Source organism: Heliconius melpomene, chromosome 1 (assembly GCF_056956725.1).
Source record: "Heliconius melpomene rosina isolate 202511_hmr_F chromosome 1, ASM5695672v1, whole genome shotgun sequence".
NCBI classification, from domain to species: Eukaryota; Metazoa; Arthropoda; class Insecta; order Lepidoptera; family Nymphalidae; genus Heliconius; species Heliconius melpomene.
In genome coordinates, this window is record NC_140389.1 from 8423444 (window position 1) to 8447258 (window position 23815).

General features: G+C 31.0%; 2 protein-coding genes across 8 annotated transcripts; both read right to left on the reverse strand.

Moving 5' to 3' along the window:
• Nucleotides 1-3554: 3554 nt before the first annotated feature.
• Nucleotides 3555-6050, reverse strand: LOC146541185 (uncharacterized). Its single transcript, XM_085193140.1, has 4 exons — nt 5763-6050; nt 5417-5557; nt 4953-5094; nt 3555-4490 (listed from the first exon to the last, which is right to left on the reverse strand). The coding sequence occupies exons 1-4, from the start codon at nt 6026-6028 to the stop codon at nt 4389-4391; spliced, it is 651 nt and encodes a 216-aa protein (XP_085049266.1). The 5' UTR covers nt 6029-6050; the 3' UTR covers nt 3555-4388.
• A 595-nt stretch (nt 6051-6645) lies between these two features.
• On the reverse strand, nt 6646-23813 carry LOC146541186 (uncharacterized). 7 transcript variants are annotated; one of them, XM_085192324.1, is made up of 17 exons: nt 23652-23813; nt 21602-21719; nt 21184-21404; nt 19273-19347; nt 18737-18856; nt 18079-18204; nt 17668-17770; nt 16723-17016; nt 14522-14700; nt 13846-13932; nt 13229-13285; nt 12709-12801; nt 12203-12329; nt 11723-11915; nt 10710-10856; nt 9995-10139; nt 6646-9737 (listed from the first exon to the last, which is right to left on the reverse strand). In XM_085192324.1, the coding sequence occupies exons 1-17, from the start codon at nt 23709-23711 to the stop codon at nt 9573-9575; spliced, it is 2310 nt and encodes a 769-aa protein (XP_085048450.1). In that variant the 5' UTR covers nt 23712-23813; the 3' UTR covers nt 6646-9572. The 7 variants fall into 7 exon arrangements, with proteins under 7 accessions (XP_085048450.1, XP_085048367.1, XP_085048275.1 ...); XM_085192241.1 differs by having other exon boundaries at nt 12685-12801; XM_085192149.1 differs by having other exon boundaries at nt 12673-12801.
• Nucleotides 23814-23815: the final 2 nt, after the last annotated feature.

A 23815-nucleotide genomic window follows, 5' to 3' on the forward strand; every position in this document is an offset into this window, starting at 1 on the left:
ACTAGTAAAATAAAATATATATTTTTCTTTAGCGTCTACCTGCATTCCGTATTTAACAGGGTAAACAGACGAAAGCCAGGGTTAAGATACTCCGTTCCCCATTTCCCTCTGAATTTTGAAGACATTGTGTTTTGAGTAGAGCATGTCAATGCGACGCTTTGCCTCGTTACCAGAGCGAAGAAATGAAAATATTCAATATTTCATTCAACCGACTAGGAATCGAACAAGCAATCGTCGCGTTTACAGTAACACACTGGTGCCACTCCTTCACGGCCCCAAATATTATTAATAACCCCAGTGACTTAACCGGGCCGGGACAATTCACCTAGAATGAACGGGGAATTGTATTTACAACCATACCATCGTTTGCACTAGAACTAGGTACAAATTACGTCACTATATATGGATATAATTGAAGATTGTGTGCACCTATCGAATTTCGAACAGGTGTCAAACAAAGATCTATTACTAATGTAACCTCGTCTTAAATTAGCAATATCGAATTTTAAATACCAATTTTTTATCGAATTTTCAATTTTAGATATCTATGACATTGTCATTTTTTAAAAAAACCGGACAAGCTCGAGTCGGGCTCGCCCACCAAAGGTTCTAAACACGAATTGGAGGTCTCGAGCTTTTTCTGAAATTCAGGCTTAAATACCTCACTTGAACTAGCAGCTTAAATACTAAATTTTGGCCTCCTTTTAAGGTTATTATTTTTTAGGATTTGACCAAAATAAGATTTATTTTTTTCCTGAACTAGTACTCCCTGTAGATGCTAGCTGCCAAATTTCATAATTCTAGGTTACCATGAGGTACCCAATTAATTTTGTTTATAGTTGTATGTGTATTTTCTTTATAGTTTCGAAATACGTACAAGCTAAAATATCATCCACACCACCTGACTACGTGCGAAACTCAATGTCGCGCTTTGCCTCGACACCAGAGCGAAGAAATGGAAATATAAAATTAAATAAATATTTCATTTCCTCGAGTGGGGATCGAACCTACAACCAGCCGCGTTTAGTCACACTTGTACTGAAAGATGCCTACATATATTTTCAGTTTATCATGAATAAAGCGTACATAATAACTTTTACATACTCTGTAATGTTCATAATTAGTTCGCTAGTTATATGCAATTAAAATTTATCGTCTATCTTTCATTAGAAGGCTGGCGTAGCGGGGGCAGCGGACCGATTAGCTTTTGTCTTGCTTTCTGCTTGCTGTGATCACTATCGGCTGGCACCATACTGTTTAATTTATCTATGGAACACATTTCTTTGTAAACATACCAGCGGAATTACATTTTCTTGTATATGTATATAAGATTTGCAATTTAGCTAAATTCAATTTAAATATATTAAGGTAGGTATATAAATAAGCAATTAAATATTAGTAAAATTTTAAAAACTTATTTAATTTTTTTGAGTATACACGTATTATTTATTATAAACTGTTCTACGTGCAATTTTAAATCACACTCATTGCTTGCCGTTTGCGGAACCTCAATTGTACGACGCGTTCATTCTTCTTTTATTAGTGGTGATTTAATTTTAATTTTTTTAACATATCATAAAAATAATTGGCACGTGTGAAACGCTATAATTATATAAGAACTGAACTGATAAAGATAAATATTGATTATTATTATAATTCGCAACTATAACAACATTTTCGATTATCTATTATTCAAGCAAGTGGATGACCATTCGGCCTAAGAATGTCTGCCACAAAAAATGATTAAGTAACATAAAACCATTAACAAATAATCGAGGCATCGTGGAAAATAGAAAAATAGAGTATTAGTAGTCAGAAGCCGCGGTCGACATCACGATTTCACGGGCGGTAATGTTGGCCATTAGGCCTGGCGACACGGAAAATGGCGTTCGTCGACCCGATGTTGTTACGATTTTATTCAATATTCACTTAGAAATTTTATGTTTAACATTGAAAACTATGAGAATCAAGTAATTACCTAAAGAAGCTGTGCCTATGTCAAAACTACAAGTAGAGACTAAAATATTAAAAAACATTATTGTTACGCACTTAGTTATATCTAACTAGATGTAACTGTAAATGTTTATATTTACTAAATAAAATAAATCAGTTTCACGCTGTATCCCGCACACAGCAGGGTAGGCAGAGAGACCTAGTGTTAAAACACTCCGTTTCCCACTTTCCGCCGCATATATTTTTATTAATAACAATGTGTGAATAAAATAAATGTATTTTTGTCCCTTGACAAAACATAAAACCACAAAAATATAATATAACAATTAATTAAATGACTTTAACAATATAACAAGCATAAAATTACCAATACAACTTTAGTTCTAAACCTAAGTAACATTTACTTACTTAGAAGTTAGAACTAAAATGGATCATCTCGATAATGCGCCCGCTGACCATGTCTGCTTCGTGATCACTGGCCACGGTCTAAATAAAACGACTAATTAAAATCAATGATATCATAATAATTATACTTAAAAGTAGGTAGCTAGTACCAACTTCTGATTTGTAATCTTCGTTGCATTTGTAATAAAATATACACGCTAGGCTTTATACAGTAAATTAAAAAACTAGTTATATGTATATACCCGCTTTCTATAGGCCTGAATAAAAATTATTAAAATTATTATGTGAATGCATAATACAGTTCGCGAAGTCTAAGCTGAGCTAAGCATATGTGTGTGTTCATATATATTATAGCGTTATGCAGGTTAGGCAGATGGAATCTAATTTAGCACTAGGCACTCCGTTCCCATTAAGTTCCGTTCCTCACATTCCGCCGAATTCTGGAGGTATTGTACGTGGAGTGGTGGCACTAAACGTCTCGCTTTGCCTCATTATTATAGTGGCTTGATTCATTTACATTTTATACAAAAAAATGTAAAATAATTATTTTAGCCACTATAATGTAAAAAATATCACAAAAGTGGATGCGAGATCACATGTGTAGAACATATGTGCTGATCATGTGCTGACCATGTGTAACATGTGTGGATGACATATATTGAGGTTAGATCTCCGTGGACGTCATATATGATCTTACTACAGATCACATGTGTTGATGTTAGAACAGATGTGAGGATGGTGAAATCACATGTGTAGATGTTACATCAGATGTGAGGATGGTGAAATCACATGTGTAGATGTAAAATCACATGTGTAGGTGTTACATCAGATGTGAGGATGGTGAAATCACATGTGTAGATGTAAGATCATATGTGTAGATGTTACATCTCATACATCCATCAGATCTCATATACAGATATGAGTTCACATGTATGAACATGTTTATTGACAGTTATTTACCGATTTTTATAAAACCATGTTCCTTCCTACAGATGTACGCTTTAATTTTTAATTAGTGGACAGAAGGGCGAAGCCGCGATAGGAACGCTAGCTTATTTAAAAACGCAACTAATCATTTCATTTTCCATTTTTTCGACAGGTTAAGGATTTTTATATATAGCATGATTACTAATATGATGATTAAAAAAAAGGTCCTTTAAAATAGTTTTAGTGCAATAGAAGTATAACAATTTTAATGTAGTATCACATTATGCTTTATTTTATTATTTAAAATATAAACAAACTTATTTACAATGTCACAAAAATATATGCAATTTAAATAGTAAATACTAATTAACTCTTTACTATCAACATTGAACTCAGTTACAGTTTCTTTTAAGAGGTAATTTGAATAAAAAACTAGTAACTAACTACATATACAACTACTAACTTACTAATTAAAAAACAAAACTAGCCTTAAATCAACACAAACCAAAAAAAATATCTAATAAATATAAAAATATATCATTACAATCATCACTCAACACATGGTTATGAATTTGATTGAAGAAATTTAAAAAAAAAGGAACTTATTTCTTATTATTTAAAATTATAATTTTATTAAAAAGAAAACTCATTTATATTTGAGTTGTTTATATGACCTAATTTAGACGCAATGTCCCTGATGGGCAAAAAGTGTAATTATGTGTAAGCAAATTTGTAATAAATAAAAATATTAATTAAAATATTGACTAAAAAGATTTATATAAGAATATCACATCATATTTTTTTTATAAGAAGCCATCCATAAATTATATCAAATGTAGAGGGTTGAAAGGGTCAACAAAGTGCCACATTGTGTACGGGGTATGAAGGAGTCTAAAATTTCATCCATATCATCATTTCAAAACATAATATGGAAACTTCGAAACTACTGTTTAGATTTAATCATTTTTAGACATAAGGTGTATAATTAAGTAGTATAAATTAATTATTATATTTCCCAATTTGTGTTTGGAAATATAATAATTAATTTATAATTTATAGATGGCCCCTTTATAGTCAATATTCAAAATTTACTGTCCACCTATTTACTTATTCAAATGAGTTCTTATAATGATCATAGGATTGTCTTTATCTGCTTCATATACTGCATTTAAATCATCAGACCCACTTTCCTCTTCATCATTTTCCTAAAAAAAGGGTGCTATTGATCATTTGTTATAATTACATTATTTAAACATAGCTTGCAGCAAACATTTCTTCAACGGATATTTTTTTTTATAGTTGCACACTTTATCCTTATATAGAGTAGGGTAGGAGAGCTTAATGTTAAGCAACACCTATATGTTTTTGCATGAATTTGAGGAATTTTATGTTGAGTAACTTTTATCCTAACTTAATGCCACACTCCAAATAGCAATTAAATCATTGTTTAGAATCAAACTCTGTTATAAGGAACCCAAATAGCTTCAAAGATAATTAACTAATCATATTAAAATATTCTTTATTCAGTATTAAGACTAAATATTAAGAAATCTTAGTCCATAAAATTATTCATAGCAAACTAATAATAACTGAATATACTTAAGTAAAAATGTAACTTTTAAATACAGTAATGTTTGTTAAAAGATCTCTATTAGACTTCCACTTACTAGCCCTCTTCTTATGTGCATATCCATGTGTTTAGTCAGGTAGTCTGACCGTGTGAAGCCTTTACCACATTGTGGACAAATATAGATCTTCTCTTTGGTGTGACTCCGTTTGTGCCTGGTCAGCTCTTCATGACGAAAGAATCTAGTATAAGTATATGGTATATATTTTAAACATTAAACAAGAAGAATCTGTTTTATTTTTTGTGTCATGCCATGCAGGACACCACACATAATATAGCAGTGTAGTAAAAATGTAATATTAAAACAGTCCACACACAGTGGAATTTTTGAGAATGTGTATTGAGTGGTAGTTAAAACTCAACACCACATTTTGTCTTGTTACCAGAGTGAGATAATGATAATATATCATTCCACCAATTGGAAATTGAATGTATAATCAATATATATATAAATCAACTAAAATCTATTTTCAATAAGCTAACTAATCTTTATTAATAACTTACCTTTTATCACAAAAATTACAACTAAATGGCCTTTCTCCTAAATGTGATCTTATATGGTTACGAAGGTGTTGAGTTTTAGTAAATAGCTTATTGCAGTTCTTATAATCACAAATATGTTGTTTCTTTCCATCTACTGTGACTCTGAAAATTTTGAATTACGTTCCTAATAATATAAAATGAAATATAAATAGTCGATTAATAATTTAATGCAACAATTTAAAGTTTTTTTAAAGATACTGTATAAAGTTAAGTAAATCTGAGCATAAATACTAAAATTGAATATAACTTTTGATAATACATTGACTTCTAATAAATTTATCTTTTATAGAAATTAAATAAAACGTACCCCTCATGACGAACGCATAGGCGACAAGTGCAAGGTATTCGCTTGCTACGACTAGGTCGAGCAACTTTTTTAGCTTCTTTAGGCAAACTTAAAGTTTTATGAGAAGTCATTATTTCTTTACGCTCAGAAGAAAAGATACAAATGTATCTATTTGTGTCGTAAAGGTTTCGAATTAATCCTAAATAAAAAATCGTCATTTGATTATATACATTTAAACAAATCTTTATTTGCAGCAATTTTCCCACAAAAATAAAAATATTGGACATTTATGTATGATATTGACAGTTGACAGTTGCATTATATGCAAGGAACATTATATACTCTGTACTCTATCAAATTTACAAAATGCTTAAAACATACTAATTTGATATAAATTTAAATATTGTGATATTTTGTTTTATAATTTTAAAAATTAAATCTTAATTAAGAAATAATCACATAACAACAAAACAATTGTATAGATGAAATTAACCTCTTCATTTAAGTGATATATGAAAGAAAGCATACAGTTTATTGGTCTGGAAAAATAGAATTGCTGTAAATCTTAATTCTGAAAAAAAATATTAAATCGTTGAAGCTTCCATCCGTTGGCTTCTCCATGACCATTAACAAAATTCCCTTTGCAAAAATATGGTTTTCTTATAGAGAAATAAACAACTTGTATTATATGCTCTCTTTTCAGAATCAAGTGATAAAAAGAATTGAATGTTCTCTAGCCTTTGTTCTCAAATTAAGATTTGAGAACGCAGTCAAAAATCTCATTACTCTCACACACTCTTCACTCAATTGATAAGTATGACAATACTTTAACAATGTACTGTAACAAACTTTGATTTAAATTATTATTTTTCGAAAATGATAATATTAAAAAAAACATAAGGAATAAAATAGAAAGTTCTTTTATTTAAACTTTTAACAATATTTACAATATTTTTACACTGTACAATAAACAAATTGCTATATTTACAGTTGCAGCAAGCCTATCTTGGACCCACTAAGTGTCATTATGTGCTTTGTTTGTAAGTGCTCATTGGAACTACATTCGTATGTTTCAAACATCACTATTTTGAGAATCGACAATTAATTTATATAATTTATTCTGAATAAAAAAGATCTATTATGAAACATTAAAGTTTTAAGAGGGACTATAATCATATAGATTAAAGTGTGAATATATAAAAAAGGACTTGCATGTTGTAAAGATAGACATAAAGTTTGACTAAAGCACCCAATAAGGTCTTCAAAATTTATTTGCGCTCAATATGTATAGTATTACCTATTATAAAGTCAAACTTTTTACGAAAAAAAGAGGTTTTACTGCAAAAAGTAAATATCAAAATATACAGAATAATTTGTATACCCAAAAAATGCCCTAAACCTGACAATTTTTTTACGAATGGCCTGAATTATCTCTTGAATGTACAATTTCTAGATACAATTTACATGTTTATGAAACTATTTTTTTTTTACATATAAACAAAATATTTTTTACATAATTTTGATCACAGATCAAGTTTCTTTGTAATTTTAGTCTTAAATTACTTATACATATCTTAGAAACATGCGAAAAAAATTACATTCATTTATACATTTTTTATGTTTAATAATTTTTCATTCGTACGTAAAGAAAGCAATTTTAAAAATATGATTATTACAGACTATCCATAAATAACGTTACATGTTACAATTTAATATTAATTGTTCCTTCACTGGGTGCAAATTCAAAATAACCTCTAAAGTTTCTCACAAATGCAGCCTGTGGTATAAGAACAGGCTAGGGGTCAATAAATAATAATATTCATGTATCGTAATTTACAGATGACCCCTTAATACATTTAGATATTTTATTTTTGTCTACATACAAAATATAATGTCGTTTGAACATTCATATAAAAAGCAACTTCTCAAAAAATTTAATCTTATCAAATTTTACTAGCGCCGTTTGTTTTTTTCATAACCATACCTATACTATAACGCCTCTCTTCCTACTTCCTCATAAGAAAAACCTACAAAAAATACACAGGCGGTTTATATATATATAACTATGAGTAGCTAAATCTCACAATAATTATGTAATTATCACCCACTGAGAAAAATATTTCTAAGTCACATAATAAAAGTAACATCTGACATTTGAAGCTGTTTTCAGAGCAACGTAATATTATATCGGTTTTTGTTCTAACAGACAAATTATTAAATTCTAGTCGTAGAAATCGAATGATTAAACACGCAGACTAATACACAAAACATATAAACCGTAAGTAATGAAGCAACAAAAACGATACAAGAAAAAACAATAGCTGTTAAGAAATAAAAAATATATTAAAATCCTATCTAAAGCATTAATGATGATAAATATTATTATTTAAGGTGAAGTTTAAACATAATTTATTTTTGTTCATCTTACCTAAAATATTACTTATAGACATAACTATTTTTTCTTACTCTCAAAAGCTTACCATAAAACGATAAATTGTTACTTCTAATTACTATTATTTATATTGTGATGTACTAGGTCAATATATTAAAAACATTAAAATAAAATTATGGAATAATAATGTCTTTAGCTTGTGAAATACCTTAAGTAAACTAAAAACACTGACTATTTAATTAAATATAATTTCCTTTGCGCTGTTATTTTATATGATCATAGTCACACAAAATATTTTAAGTAAATCGATTTCCAAGATTATTATTAATTCTTTCATTATTGATTGTTTTGTAAGTTTTCTAATATGATCTATTTACAGTACAGCACACATTTTTATACCCTTATACTGTTAAATCATTTTATTATTTAACAGTATAAGGGTATATTGTTAGGTAAAATATATATTTTTTTAATTTTAGCATAACTATATTCATATAAAATTAATATACAGGGTAGAAGCTCAGTTACTCCACTGTATATATTTAAAAAAACATTATATTTCACGATACCGTGTAAATATATATATATATATATATATTTGTTGTGTATAATAATATTATGGTGCTGTATAATTTCAACTCTGTATACTTCTCTTGATAAATAAATATATTACATATATTATTATTGATTCTGTTTTTTTTTTCACTTCTGCAAATGCATTTGGTCTCTTTTACATTGAACTGAGTACTTAACGTAAATAAAAAGTAACGTAATTAAAAAAGAGCACCATAGACTAAATACGGTTCTCTTTTATTCAGGTTTTACATACATACTTACATGGAATAAATACTAATGCACTCGACTGTATAAAAAGAATACACTTCTCTTAGTTTTCTTCTAATTATTATGTGATAAAAGCACTAAATACTTTATTAACCAAAACAAATGCTTAGAAAGGTTACATGATTTTAAAATCTAGCGACCAAATCTTTTTATACTATGATTTTGCTCTATATACCAGAATTATTTACAACATTCAATTTTATAATTATTTTTAAGGGAACTAGCTATGGTAATTATACATAGCTTTATGACTTAAATTATTTTAATTTTCGATTTTAATAACCGAAACGCATTTTTATATCCAATATTTCATTATAAAATTGTATAAAAATGTACTAAATCTAACTTTTGATAACATTTCTGTTTATATTAATTAAATCTAAGAAGATTTAATTAATTTAATTTACAAATAAATATATATTTTACATTACATACTCTTACATCCTACGTATTAACGATACACTTTTATGTAAGTAATCGATTTTTACCTAATCGACAAACTAAATTCCTAATCGACTTTCTTAAATCGACTAATCGTATTGAATTAATACAACAAAATCGATTTACCAAAACAAAAAAAATTACATAATATAGTTTTACGTATCAATATCGGGTTCTAACTTAGGCCCCTGTCGTATCATTACAAGTTTTTCTTCATTATCGCCGCCTTGATGCATTGTTTCTATCGTTAGCATCATTTTTTCATCACAACTATCATCACCTGAATCGGAATACATAGACTGCGTTGATGTTGCCACTTCCTGTGGATAAATTAGTGATATTTACAATTTACTTTTATTGATAAAGAAAATATTTTACGTGAAATTAATTTTAAAACTGAAACATTTTCTATATTTCGTACGTATTAAATTTCTTATTTTTAAAACATTTAATTTAATAATAAGCAAAAAGTATATAAAGCAAAGATATTTTTTTTATTTCTTAAAATATTACATAAAGTAAGTAATACTACAAGAGGCGCAAATTCAAAATATAAAAAAATATTCATAATACTTACAGTAATTCTATTCTTAGTGTGTATTCTAACATGTTTAGCGAGGTGATCCGATCGCATGAAACGCTTGCTACATTCCGGACACTCAAATCGTTTCTCTCCTGTGTGCGTTCGTCGATGTCTTTGTAGCTCATCTGATCGTGTGAACCTGGAAAGAGGATTATTTAATTGTTAATTAGTTAAATAAATTTAAACAGTCCCAAACTATAAGGCGTGGTCCCGAGTCCCACTACGTTCTATTTTAAATTTACTAAGATATTTTTTACATTTAGTCTGGAATAACTGAGAAAATAACCTCTCTACTTATAAAGTTTAACACAAAACTATACCCTTTTCCATTGGATCATACCAATCACAATGGATAGGCTATTTACCGTACTACCATCACACTTTATTAATAACATTTCAATTTAAAATAAATACAAAAAAAATCATTGCTTTCCTACAGAACAACTATTTACAATAGAAGGGCCGTCTACCATACTACCATCATACTAACATTTCAATTAAAAATGTTAATAGAGGTAGGGACCTCGGTTGACCTTCGAAAACAGTATCAAGGATATGTATGAAGATGACAGTGGACGAGGCGTAAGAGGTATGTAGAGATCGTAGCAAGTTTGGCGCTCCGTTCTCTCTGACTACCCCGCTAGGGATACAGTGTGAAGCTAAGTTAAGTAAGTTAAGTTCAATTAAAAATATACCAAACAAAATATACCTCTTGCCACAGAACAACCAGTTACAATGGAAGGGCCGTTCCCCAGAGTGCCACCGTAGATGTGCTCGGAGGTGCGACGTTTTCCCATACACTTTGTTACAGCCAGGTATATGGCACACATGTTGTTTTTTACGGTCGACCAGCCTACTGAAGGAGTAGAATTTTGTTTTAAACTGGGCTACTATTAGTATATAATATAATGCTGAATTTTAGTTTTACACATTAAATATAAACATATCGATGTAACTTGTTAAGATGAGAGCGTCTGACAGTAAAGGCAATGGTTGTGGATACGATTAAAATTCCATTTCTCCACCCTGGTAAAACAAAAAACGGTGTTGACTTCCACTACTCAACATACAATGTCTCAAGAACAGAGTATCTTGGCACTAGATGCACTACGATTTATTACGTACTACATACATAAAGAAAAAAATGTAAAGCCGAAAAACAAAAATTATAACGAACTTATAGCGACTAACCCAAACGCGGCTACGTTCGCTTAAACTTACTGTTATATTGTAAGGTATATAAAAGACTAGCGGACGCGCGCAGCTTCGCTTGCGTAATTAGGGGTGAATTCTAATAAACCACGAAACATGTGTTCAATGAAATATTTTTAACAGTCTAAATTTCAAATTTTATAAAAATCGGTTCCGATTTAATTTTTTTTCCATACAAACTTTGAACCCCTATTTCACCCCTTTAGGGTTAAAATTTTTCAAAATCCCTTCTTAGTGGATGTCCAGATTACGAAAGTAAACATCTGTACAAATTCCACGTTTCTACCATCAGCGTTAACGGCTGTGCGTGCGTCTTACCTCAGTCAGTGAGGACAAGTCCTTTTATATATATAGATCATTACATAAATTGTAGATTAAGCGTTATTCTGATTGACCTATATTACTGTAAAACTTCATACAAATCTATTCATTACTTTTTGCATGAAAGTGAAACAAACATCCATCCATCCTCACAAACTTTCACATTTATAAGAATAGTAGGATACTCACTTCTCTCCTTGATCGCAATTAGGACAAGTGCAAGCCACTCGCTTCATCAATCTCTTCCCACTCGGACTGGCGGCTCTCGCTTTGTTCGCTTCACATTCAGTCACGGGAGTTGAACCCGAACTGACCGTCACTACTTGCCACTTTCCCGGTTCGTTCGGGTCCTGTTGTATTTGCTGGCCGGGGAATGGTGTTTCTGGAATGGTTAAAATGAACATAAATTTAGTTAAAAGTTGGCCCCTGTTGGTTCAAATTGTACACTTGACCCACCTACGTCTAAATTCTATATGACATTAATTTACATACAAGGCATTTTAATACGGTCGATGAGTCGTGGCTGCCTTGAATTTAGCTATAGACGTTGATATATTTTATATAATTTTTCTTGTTTTTGTTCATTTTCTTTACCATTTTCTCCCAACATACCAATTTCTTCTTCTCCCAACATACTGCACATAGAAGTTTCTAGAACAAAATACTAACCTATAACTGGTTGTGGTTGAGCCTGCGGCTGTGCCTGAGGAATTTGCGCTAATTGCACTGCACCCGGTAGTCCCACTGTCGGTACTAATTGTACACCACTGAGCCCACCTACGCCTAATGTTGGCATCTGGTGATAATGAAAATTTGTGCAATTAATACATATGTATTCGACATATGAGTATTTCTCTATAGATCTGTGTTTTAAAATATCACAAGCTTAACCAAAAACTATACTTATAAAAAAGTATAAAAATTACTGTTACAGGAAATCTATTAGAGAAAATGAGATTTTTTAAAAAATTAGCTTCCCAATATATAAGCCCAAAAAAGATTTAACTGAACCACACTCCCACCATTTAATCCCACCACCCATAATATTAGAATAGAATAGAAAAAATATTCCTTAGCAGAAACCACACTCTCGTAGCTTAATAATCTGTGACCTAATGTTATTGTACTGCGGTACCCACACTCTCGGATACCTGTACAACGTTAGCCGTCCTCACATTGCTAGACGGTATGACAGTCAGCTGTTGCCCTTGTGGTGTGCTGGTGATGATTGCTTGTGATGAATTATCTTGTATGGGGTTCGACACCGCCTTCCGTGCAGCGTTAATATTAGCGATTTGTTAGTTATATAAAATATAAGTGCTAGTTGTTAGAGCATAGAATAAATATTATACATATATATATTTCAAAAGTTTTATTTTCTTAAAATCACATGCATTATTACAATTGTATTTTAGACTAAATATTTCAGTATTAAAATTATCAATTTTTTATTCAAATTTATTTAAAAACATTAGCTTAACTATTATAAAACACTGCCTTTCACTATATTATATGTTCGTGATGATGATAATAGTCTGTATTATCAAAAAATATACAGTTTTTTATGCGAATTAAGTCATCAACATGTATTTAATAACCAAAACCGTCACAAAGACAAATAAGCTCACCCAGGCCATTAGTAATATTATTATTAATAATAATAATCGATTCCACAAATCGAAAAGCAATAATTACCTGCAATGTTATTGTTGGCTGCTGTTGTGTGGCGGCACCGCTTTGCGCCGCATTTTGCTGCACCAAACCAAACCCGTTACCAAATAGTATAATAATTATTAAACCTATATAGTATGTATGTGTATACTTATAATAAATATTTTAGCTAGTTTTTGTTACTTCCAATAACATTGTACCTATAGATTTTTGTCAATTTTCAATAACCAAGCAATTACGTAAAATAACCGTTGAAATTCTATTTTTTTATTAGATCAAAATTATAAAATAATCAGAAGCAGCATAATACGCTGCTTAAATATTTAAAATCCTTTACTTACTTTGGTGTATTTTTGGGTACATATATGATATACAAATTATAATTAATAGTAAGACAAGAAGAAAGTAAGCAATAACCGTACCCAAAATATAATTAAACATTAAAGTAAACTATCGATTTAGCTACTGTAATTTGTTTTGTGTTATAATGTTTTGAATTACACTATTCTCACATAAACTTTAACATATATTTTTTAAGAAAATCTACGCATTTTAAAATTTAAGTCCTACTCAAAAAAGACATGGCCTTTTTTGGAATAATTAAACAACATAACTTTCAAAAAAATGTATTAATAACTAACCTGTACATTTCCTAGCGACGCGATTTGTATCTGTTGTATCTGTCCAGATGGTGTTAGAACATTGGCTACTTGTGGTTGAGCTTGCATCTGTAATAAAATAAAATATCAAATAAAATTTACGATATCCAAAAAAAGTTGTGTATGTTCAAATTATTAATTTTGTTATCTGTCTATAATATCAAAAAATAGGGATAAAATATAAAGATATTACTATAATAACTCATGTACTTATTTTGGTATAAGTTTAAAAATATATGACTTAATGAAGTAGCAAATTTGAACCTGCGCCTCTTAGAAACGCAGCGCTTGGAACGCTCTAACCAATAATCCTTACGTTCTCATTCAATTACGTCGAAAATTTTATATTTGCAACTTACAGTATGGTCAACGCCGTATACATCACCCATGTATGAGTACAGTCAGCAATCAGTTACAATTTTATTATATGTATAGATATATGTATTTAGATAATAAAAATATGATACAGAACGGTCGATGATTCGTGGCCGCTCTGAAATTGACCACACATAATTGCGCAGAAATTAATTTAAGTTTTTTCGAACATTTAATTATTTTTTTCCCGAGAAAACAATACGCAAATATAAAAAAACCCAAACTTCAGAGTGGCACGACTCGTCAACCGTACTATATTTACGTAGAAAAAAAAACAAACCACCTGCTGCAACTGCGGTATGATCTGCAAGTGCGGCGCGTGCACCGGCACATGCACGGTCTGGTACACCGTGTGCCCGTTGGCCATGCTCACCGGCACCTGCACCGGCACCATGCCCATACCGCCCACGCCGCCCACTCCGCCCACGCTGCCCACTCCGCCTCGAACTGCTACACCACCTCCTATAAATTTGTATTAATTTTGTTATGATTAATGGATTAATTATTAAGAATTTATTCTAATACAGTAGAAGTTCGATCACCCGGACTAATTGTTGTCGTTAGGCATCCGAAAAGTCTCGAATGTATTGGGAAAAGCGGGTTTTGTGCCTGTTCCAGATAATCCAACGATTATTCATATAACTGGGGGATAATCGAGTTTCTACTGTTGTTAAATTTCATACAAAAATATTTTTGATTAGTTTTATTCAATTTACGAATAAAATAAAATTAATAGTAGGGGCGGCGAAGAGGGGACTTTGTGGAGTCATTCGAGCGCATCAGATTAAGATACTGGGGATTCCTTGTACTCGGTTACGTACTTCCACCAAATATTAGCTTCATATGTATAGCCGCGCGTCTAGGATAAAGGATCAGATTAGTAAAAAAAAAATTGATCATCGGACATTCTCGAGCGCATCAGATTAAGGTAGGGTAAGTTAGTTACATGCTAAATCGTGTATATTCCACTAATCTGACAATTTGAGAGTGACGCAAAGATGGGGGAGGGCTCCAAAGTTGTAAAAAAAAAACGTTATCTGGACATTCTCGAGCGCGGCTAATTTTTATTTTATTTTGGAGGGAATCATTCAAGGATTACGAAAAATATATAATCTGACAAATTCCGCAAGCCGAAGTAATAGAAATTGATCGATAAAGTTCGATGTACCTAAGAATTGCATATATTCCTCCCACCGTATTTCTATTCCTATCTCCCTCTTTCTTTTTTTTATTAGTCCCTAACTCATCAATAAAGAAGATAATTTAAAAAAATACTTGAAAAAGTATTTTTTTTTGTAGTTTTTTTTCATAAATACAAGTATTCTATTTCAAACATACATTCTTTTAGTTACATTCTATTTCTTGAGCTTTTCTATTGATTACGTTCAATGAATAAAAAAATTGAGGCCAGTCGTGGCGCAGGGGCACAGAGTGTGACTGTAAAACCGACTGGTTGTGGGTTCAATCTCCATTCCAGGAGATGAAATATTTATTGAAATTTATATTTCCATTTCGTTCTGGTGTCGAGGCAAAACAGTGACGTTAAGTGCTGCTACTCAACACTCAATGCCTTCAAAATTTGGCAGAAAGTGGGGAAAAGAGTGTCTTAACCTTAGGTTCCCCTGCCTACCCTGCTGTGTACGGGATACAACGTAAAGCTGACTTGTTTCTTGTATTGGCTTAAATAAATGTTAATAATTGTCAGATTAAGCAAGTCCCTTCAGATAATCGTCTGATTTTGAGATATCACGTCTAGGGCATGAAGATGAACCATATATATCTTAATCTGACGCGCTCGAGTATTTCAAGATGACGAATTTTTTTTGCATTTTCAAACAACGATTACGAGCTTGCGTCACATCCAAATCGTCAGATTATTACATAAGAGCTTTTTTTTAGGTTCACTTAACACCCCCTTAGAAAATCTGACGCGCTCGACAATATTATTTTTTTTGCCATTTTTAACTCTTACGCACGACCACCTCCACCATGGAAACTGTCAGATTAACATATTTTCATGCTTAAGAAGACGTAGGCAATTGATGATACCAATATCTGACACGCTCGAGTATGTCCATGGAACAGTTTTTTTTTACATTTTTGAAAATCTATAGCCCCTCAACCCACCGGTTAAACCAAATTTTTTATATGACATTTTTTTCTTGTTATCATCTAAGTTTCGCAACCCAATAGGTCTCAATGACGCTCGAGTGACTCCACAGTTTGCTGCTTCGCTTCCCTAACTATAACGTCTACAGCAACAAAGTAGTAAACTAATTATATTATGTCTATTCTAAAATAAACATTCATATTTATGATACATGACTAAATGGCATGTTAGTAATGAAATGAAATGAAGAGATGTAAAAATCAACACCAAGCGTGACAATGAAGAGAAAAGCTTAGAAACAAGAAAGTAAAAATATAAGAAAACTTTAATATTATTAAAAAAAATAATATAAATTTCAATCCCTATATACCAACCTTGGGCGGAAGGAGTCGGCGAAGCCTTGTCTTCTTTAGTATTGCCATTCTTGGCATCCCCCCCATTGGCCAACGTGACACCGCCGTTTGCCACGTTAGCCACGTTCGCCACGCTCGCCACCGGCAATTGGACACTCGGAGAATTCGGTATAGATATCGGCTGGCTAGTAGGTATTTGTATCCCACCCGGGATGGATATATTAGTTCCCGGTATAGTGATCATCTGATTGCCGGTTAAAGCGCTCAATGGGATAGTGAGGTTAGTACCGGGTATGGAGACCGTCGCCTGTTGCTCTGTTAGGGCAAGCGGCAATAAGATATGTTAGTATGACAGTATTTAATTAAGCGTGCGTGATTCAGTGCCATCCGTTTCATTTTAGTTGACAAATTATTATTTGTGTGTATGAAAAAGATTATTATATTATATTTTAACGCGATTTCTTTAACCAATATATTGTTTGTTTTTGCTTTGTCTAAAATGAAAATGTGATTCATTTTACTTATGTTTTATTTAGTAGTCTGTATGTTGTAAAAAAACTTTGTTTATTAGTGTTTTTCATTTCTTTTATTACAGTGAATGAATTGTTAACCTTCGAATGTTTCATCTTTTTGTTAAAACTATATGTACGTATAAAGATAATATTATAATTATATATTTTTTTAAATAAAATAATACAGCAATTCCGTCTGGTTAATAATAAAAATAGCAATTCAAAAAAATCACAATATTTTTTAAACGAAAATTATTGTAATAAATCAATATAATAACAAAAAACTATATGTTCCAAAAAAATGTAAATGCAAAGTTAGCAATGAATATTATGGTGGTGAATAATAGAAAGAAGCACAAAGCGAAATTATTATTTAAAGTAAAGTACCAAAGATGTATCCCAAGCAGTTAAAATAAACATGGTTTTTCTTCTGAAGGTAGATATATAAACTAACCTGTAGGTAAATGCATGACATTTTGTAAGAAACCAGCCGGCAGTACCGGTGTCCTTACTAGCTGACCGTTTACAAGGCTCACTTGACCCATGCCAGAGAAGTTCTAAAAATAAAATCAAAATCAGCTTCACACATATACTTCACATTTATATAAATGGTATATCATACCCAATTATTATAACTACACAATTTTTATTTATTCATCAATTGAGGCCATTGTGGCTCAGTAGAAAGATATTTAACTGTACACATTATAGTTGTAGCTTCCATCTCCACTCAATCAAAAGATTGTATTATTATTTTTAATAACTATATGATAAGACAAAGCGAGGCGTTCAACTCCGCCACTCAACACACAATCCCCACAAACTGCAACTGTTTATTTATCACAGTAGTTTAATTAAATCGTACCTGAGCATGATGGGCGGGTATAAACAATGCATCCTGTCCGTCAACTGTAACAGTTTGCAATGGCGCCACACCACCCACGACACAGCCTCCGTACACACCGCCTACGCCGCTTACGCTGCCTTGTTGCTAAGTTGAAAAAAAATATGCATATTTCTATTATTATAAGCTAGCCTTTAAACATCGTCAAATAGAAAAAAATAAGGGTTATGTATATCATATGACCTATTATAACTCTAACCGCAGGTACACTGGGTAACATCAAAATGATTCACCTCATGTAATTTAAACTGTGGCCTTCGTCGATAAATGGACTAACCATAATATTTATTTTTCAAACAAGTAGTTTCTGAGGTTAGTGTGTTCCAACAAACAAACTCTACTGCTCCATAATATTATTTTCATTATTCAATTCACCAAACCATCATGGTGCAATGGGACACGTGTCTAACTGTACACAAATTGATGATTGATTTGATGTGACATGATTGTGGGTTCGATGATTGTGGGTTTAAGTCCCTACTTGGGGGATTAGATTATTTTATCTTTTTACACTGTTGTAGATCAAATAGTTTTAAATTTAAGTTGAAATTGGAGGAAATAATCTCTTGACACTAAGTTCTTTTTATTTAGAAAATGTGAAAATATAAGAAAAAATCACCTGTAGAAGCTGCGGATGTATCTGCAACAATTGTTGTGGAGCATTTTGATATGTAGCGCCTTCACTACTCGATACCACTCCGCCACCTAGTAACGATTGTAATTGTTGCATTGAAATAACCTGAAAAAAATATTTAAATATATGGTAGTGAAAAAATAATAGCTAGAAAGAGATATATAAAATTTCAAGATATCTTTTATTTACCATTATTTGTGGGTTTTTTTAAACGGTTTTATTTTACTACTACTTACAAAGTAGAAAAAAATATATATTAAAAAAGGTTAAAAAAAAACAACTTATAAAAGTTATAATTCATGGTCCTGACAAGAATTTTAATTAGAATAAAATATTTAAGGACAGATCAGACAGAGAGAACAACAGATCAGGGTAAACAGTGGATCAGAATAACATTGCCGGATTATTTTTAAGTACTTAGATAGATACCTACTAGTAACTATATAGATAGATAGATAGATAGATAGATAGATACATGTAAAGCTAGAAAATGTGTTAAAATATAATAATTATGATTGTACCTGTGGCTGCTGAACTTGTATGCCATTTGGGACTGTGCTTGCTGCATTAACTATCGCTGCTGATAATTCATTACCCTGAAAATAAATGATTTCAAAATAATAATACAAACAAAAAAGTATATAAAGGTTGTGGCACGACCGTTCACCACCAAACACGCATTATGGCGATAAGTGAGAAAGGAGTGTCTTGACACTAATATCTTCTATATGCGAGATGAAATGTCACATTAAAAAGTATATAATCGTATGTAAATACTTTGTGATTGTTGATAGTATAAAATATTTATTTGTATTTAAAGTGGTATAATAGGTCTATTCTAATTGAAAATGTTGCATAAAAATGACAAATTTAAATTAAGTTCATCTTCATAGTATGGTGTTAAAACATAATTTGTTATAGAAATATTATAAAAACATTGTTTAAAAATGTATTTTTAATTATTTCAGAAGCTTCTTTAATTCACGAACTAAAAAATAGTATGACATCAGCTGTATTTCTGTAAACAATGCTTCATTATACATCCTTGAAATCTTTTTCTCATTATTCTACCAAATGAGTGCAGGTCTTTTGCTTTGTCATTATAATTAAGTATTTTTTAAAGGAAAGTAGGACTGGTTAATTTATGTTTAAAATATTATTTTTAGACTTATTCTCTTACATATTAGCAGCTTGATTTTTATTTAAATTAATAAAAGCTATACAAATTAATAAAATTGTAACTGATCGCTGTCTATACATAGAAGATATGTAAGAAAATCTATTATTAGAACCTGAATGTCAACGGGTATGGGTTCGATTGCCGCTAGGGAGAATTAATTATTTTTATTTCATTGCTGTTGTATACAAGACAAAGCGCAGCTTTAAGTTCCGCCACTCAACACTCTTTTATTCCAAAAGTGGGGAATGGTTTACCTTAGCACTAGATTCCCTCTGCCTTCACTGCTATATGTAGGATACAGCATTAAGATAAAAAAAACTATTAAATATCATTTATAAACAGGAACCAGTTAATAAATAATTCATCTCAATCTCCTTATGCTAAGGTGAAGTAAATTATACCACAATGTCAGTTCAATGAATGCATAATTAAATTGGCTATAAATTGTGGATTAGTGCTTTAGTCATTGGTTATACAGCTAGTTAATGACTCCTTGAAATTGTGTATCATTCTAAATAAATGATTGTGTAAGACCTTTCCTTTCTATTTTCCTGTTATTTTATTGATTTTTGCAATGAAAAAAATCCTTTTATTAATTGTTAAGCTTAGGCAGTAGATAATAATAAACATCAAAATATTCTTTATTCAATTATAAGTACTTTGGTATCATCAAATTAAATAGAATGTCAGTAGAGTCAGTCAACTCTTTAGTACAACATGCCTCTTTTTAAAAATAAATAAAGTTAAATGTATATCACATAATAGCTTCATGAGTTAGCCAAAGCAGCTATTAATTCCATATTTTAATATATTTTTTTAGTAAACACTTACTAATATATATATTTTTTAAATTAGTTTTTAGATTAGGTAATATATATTAGATTAAGACTGCATGATGTTTTTGTAATCATGTTCAGCTAGCCTGTTAGTGTGATGACAATGTAAAATTATTTACAATGTTTTATAGCTTTTATAATTTGTAATATGTTATTAGGAAAGAAAAAATATATATAAATGTATTTCATTTAAAATGTTTATAACCATTGTAGTGCAGCAACACAGCAACTGAATGCAAGTGCAATGGTTGTTGGCTTTAATTTCAATCTGGGAAATTAATTATTTTTCAAGCATTGTTTTGAAATTCTCGAAAGTAGGGCTATATTTTGGGAATGGAGTGTTTTAACACTAGATTTTATCTATCTACACTGCTGTATGCAGGATACAGTGTTAAGTTATAAGCAAATGAACTCACTGAAAGTCCTTGTGCTCTAAGCTGCTGAACTACTGCAGTACTGATAACTCTGAGTTGAGGCTGCTGCTGCAGATACTGCTGCTGTATTGCTGCAAGAGTCGCCGCATCTCCTTGTACTTGTTGTACGAGTTGTGCTTGCTGCACTTGTTGCTGCTGCTGTTGTTGTTGTTGCTGCTGTTGCTGTTGTTGTTGTTGCTGTTGTTGTTGCTGTTGTTGTGGACCTGAGTATTTATATATTTTTTAAAAGTAATTAGTAGTATGCAAAGGCAAAAATCTATTTATATTCTTTAATTGTGCTAAAAGTAAGAGCTATTGTTTTTTACTGTAATTTTGATGAAATAATTTCACTACGTCCTTTCCATTTTTATAAAAATAATCAAATCAATATGATATTAGAAACTAAAATACATAAACTTACTAAAATGCTGTTGCTGTTGTTGTTCCTTATCTTGCTGTTCGGTCTGCATAGTGTTGGCACCGAGACGGCTGCACGTTGCAGCCAATAATGCAAGAGGTGATTCTGTACCGCTGTCCTCCTAGTGATTATTTATTAATTCATTTATTTATTTAACACAATACAAGAGAAAGTATACAAAAGAACAGTCTTAGAACTGTGTTCAATCATATTTAAGGATAGAAACAAGGCTCTTTTGGAAAAGGTGTTCACCGAAACAGGGGTCTTTGAAAATTTCTAATAGAAGAGAATAAGATAAAATAAAATAGATATGAGACCTATATATTGAATATTAATGTATTTATTTTTAATTGTTAAAAGCTACTAAAGCTTTTCTTTATTTGAAATATAAACTAATATTATAATTTGATAATAGCCCATTGAAAATTGCTTTTGTATACAGTTACTGAGGGTAACTTTTATGAAACATTCACCATCCTCTTTCAATTTTTTGTGAAATTTCAAGCTAGTAATTATAAAAAGATAAAAGTTTATTGAAAATAATTTCCAATACTTTTCTTATGAGCAACTTAAATTTAAAATTAACTTAACAAGCCTAAATAAAAAATAATTATTCATGATCTTGTTACTGGAATTTAAGTAATGGCTTCTAATGATGTTTTCAAAACATGTTAAGTTAATATACCTATGAAAATGATGAATAATTAAAAATTAAAGCAATTGTTTAATTGAATTGCTATGACTTTTTGGTATAACTGAATTATAACTTACAAATATTAATTTAAAGACCAATATACAAAAATATATGAAGCATGGTGTTTTTATAATTGTCGTTTTCTTTTTTAACAGTAATATCTTAACTGACTTTTTGAATATATGTGTATAGTTAAAAAATAATTCATAAATAATAACTCAAATAATACAGTAAAGTTTCATATTTATAAATCATAATTCCTGTCAATTTAACATGGCATAGATGCACTAGCAGAGGGGAAATCTCAAACGTAAATCAATAGACATCAGCTGAACAAAAAGATGAGAAAAAGCGCGAACACAAGGGGTGATTTAATGCCGTACCAAGCCATTGCTTTCGCGCGCAACCTTTTTTTAGTTTTATTTGTAACATGAATTATGGTCATTACAACGGTATTTATTTATTTATTATTTTAACGTGCAATTATGGCATATTACAATCAAATTGATAATTAATAATTTAGAATTTAAGACCGTCCATTTTAAAGATCATAAAATTTACTTTACTTTTTTTCATGACTGATAACCATTCGTCTTTTTTGACAGCTCTTAAGCGTAATTTAGGTACATAACTGTTAATCAACAAAGCCATCAACAAACAAATTTAATATACAAAAATATTATTAAAAATGTAGATAATTAATTTGAGGCTATTTACAAATTACTTAAATAAAATTGTACTGGATTTGAATTTTATTTAATAAAATATAAAATTTTCTAAACTTTGTTATTTCGTAAAATCGTAGTTGTACTGAGTTGACACGCCTTTTCCTAACAAGTGCCGTGAGCCGGGAGTCGTCGCACTCAAGGCCGCCGCCGCCCTTTGATCCACCCACCTTGAATCGCGTGACTTTGATTTCACGCATTTATAACTAGGTTAGTTTTGAGCTTTATACTGTAATACTAAATTCAATACCACATTCGAATATATTTTGTACAGTTACTTAAAAATACTTTTCCGATTACAAAATGGCGAAAAGTATATATCTATAGCTTTGAACACAAGCGTATCTTCATGTTTAGAAAGTGGCATTTGGTTGCGGGGCTGTGATTAATAATATTTTCAGTAATAGTCAACTATTGTGATTGCCTATTTGAAAGAGGATGTTGATGCTGTTTCGTCAAGGGAGTAGCTCACGAAGCGGTCACAACCTCCTTCGTGTGGCCTGGCGGGCCCCACACGGCCGGGGCCGCACTCGCCCCGCCCTCCCCCTGCACCGACCGACACACGAGAACGCTGCCCGTTAGCGTCCAATCTGTTACACAATAACACTATAGCCACAGTGCTTTCACAGTTTACCTTAATTATTTTGTCCTCACTAATATATTCCACTGACACTTTTGAGGGCTCAGACGACATTATCCACTTGACACTTGCAAACAATTATTTTTCTTTGTTCACGTACAGAACGCACCATCCTCACGACCGGCCGCCAAACTGCGGCGAACAAACTGACGATTGAA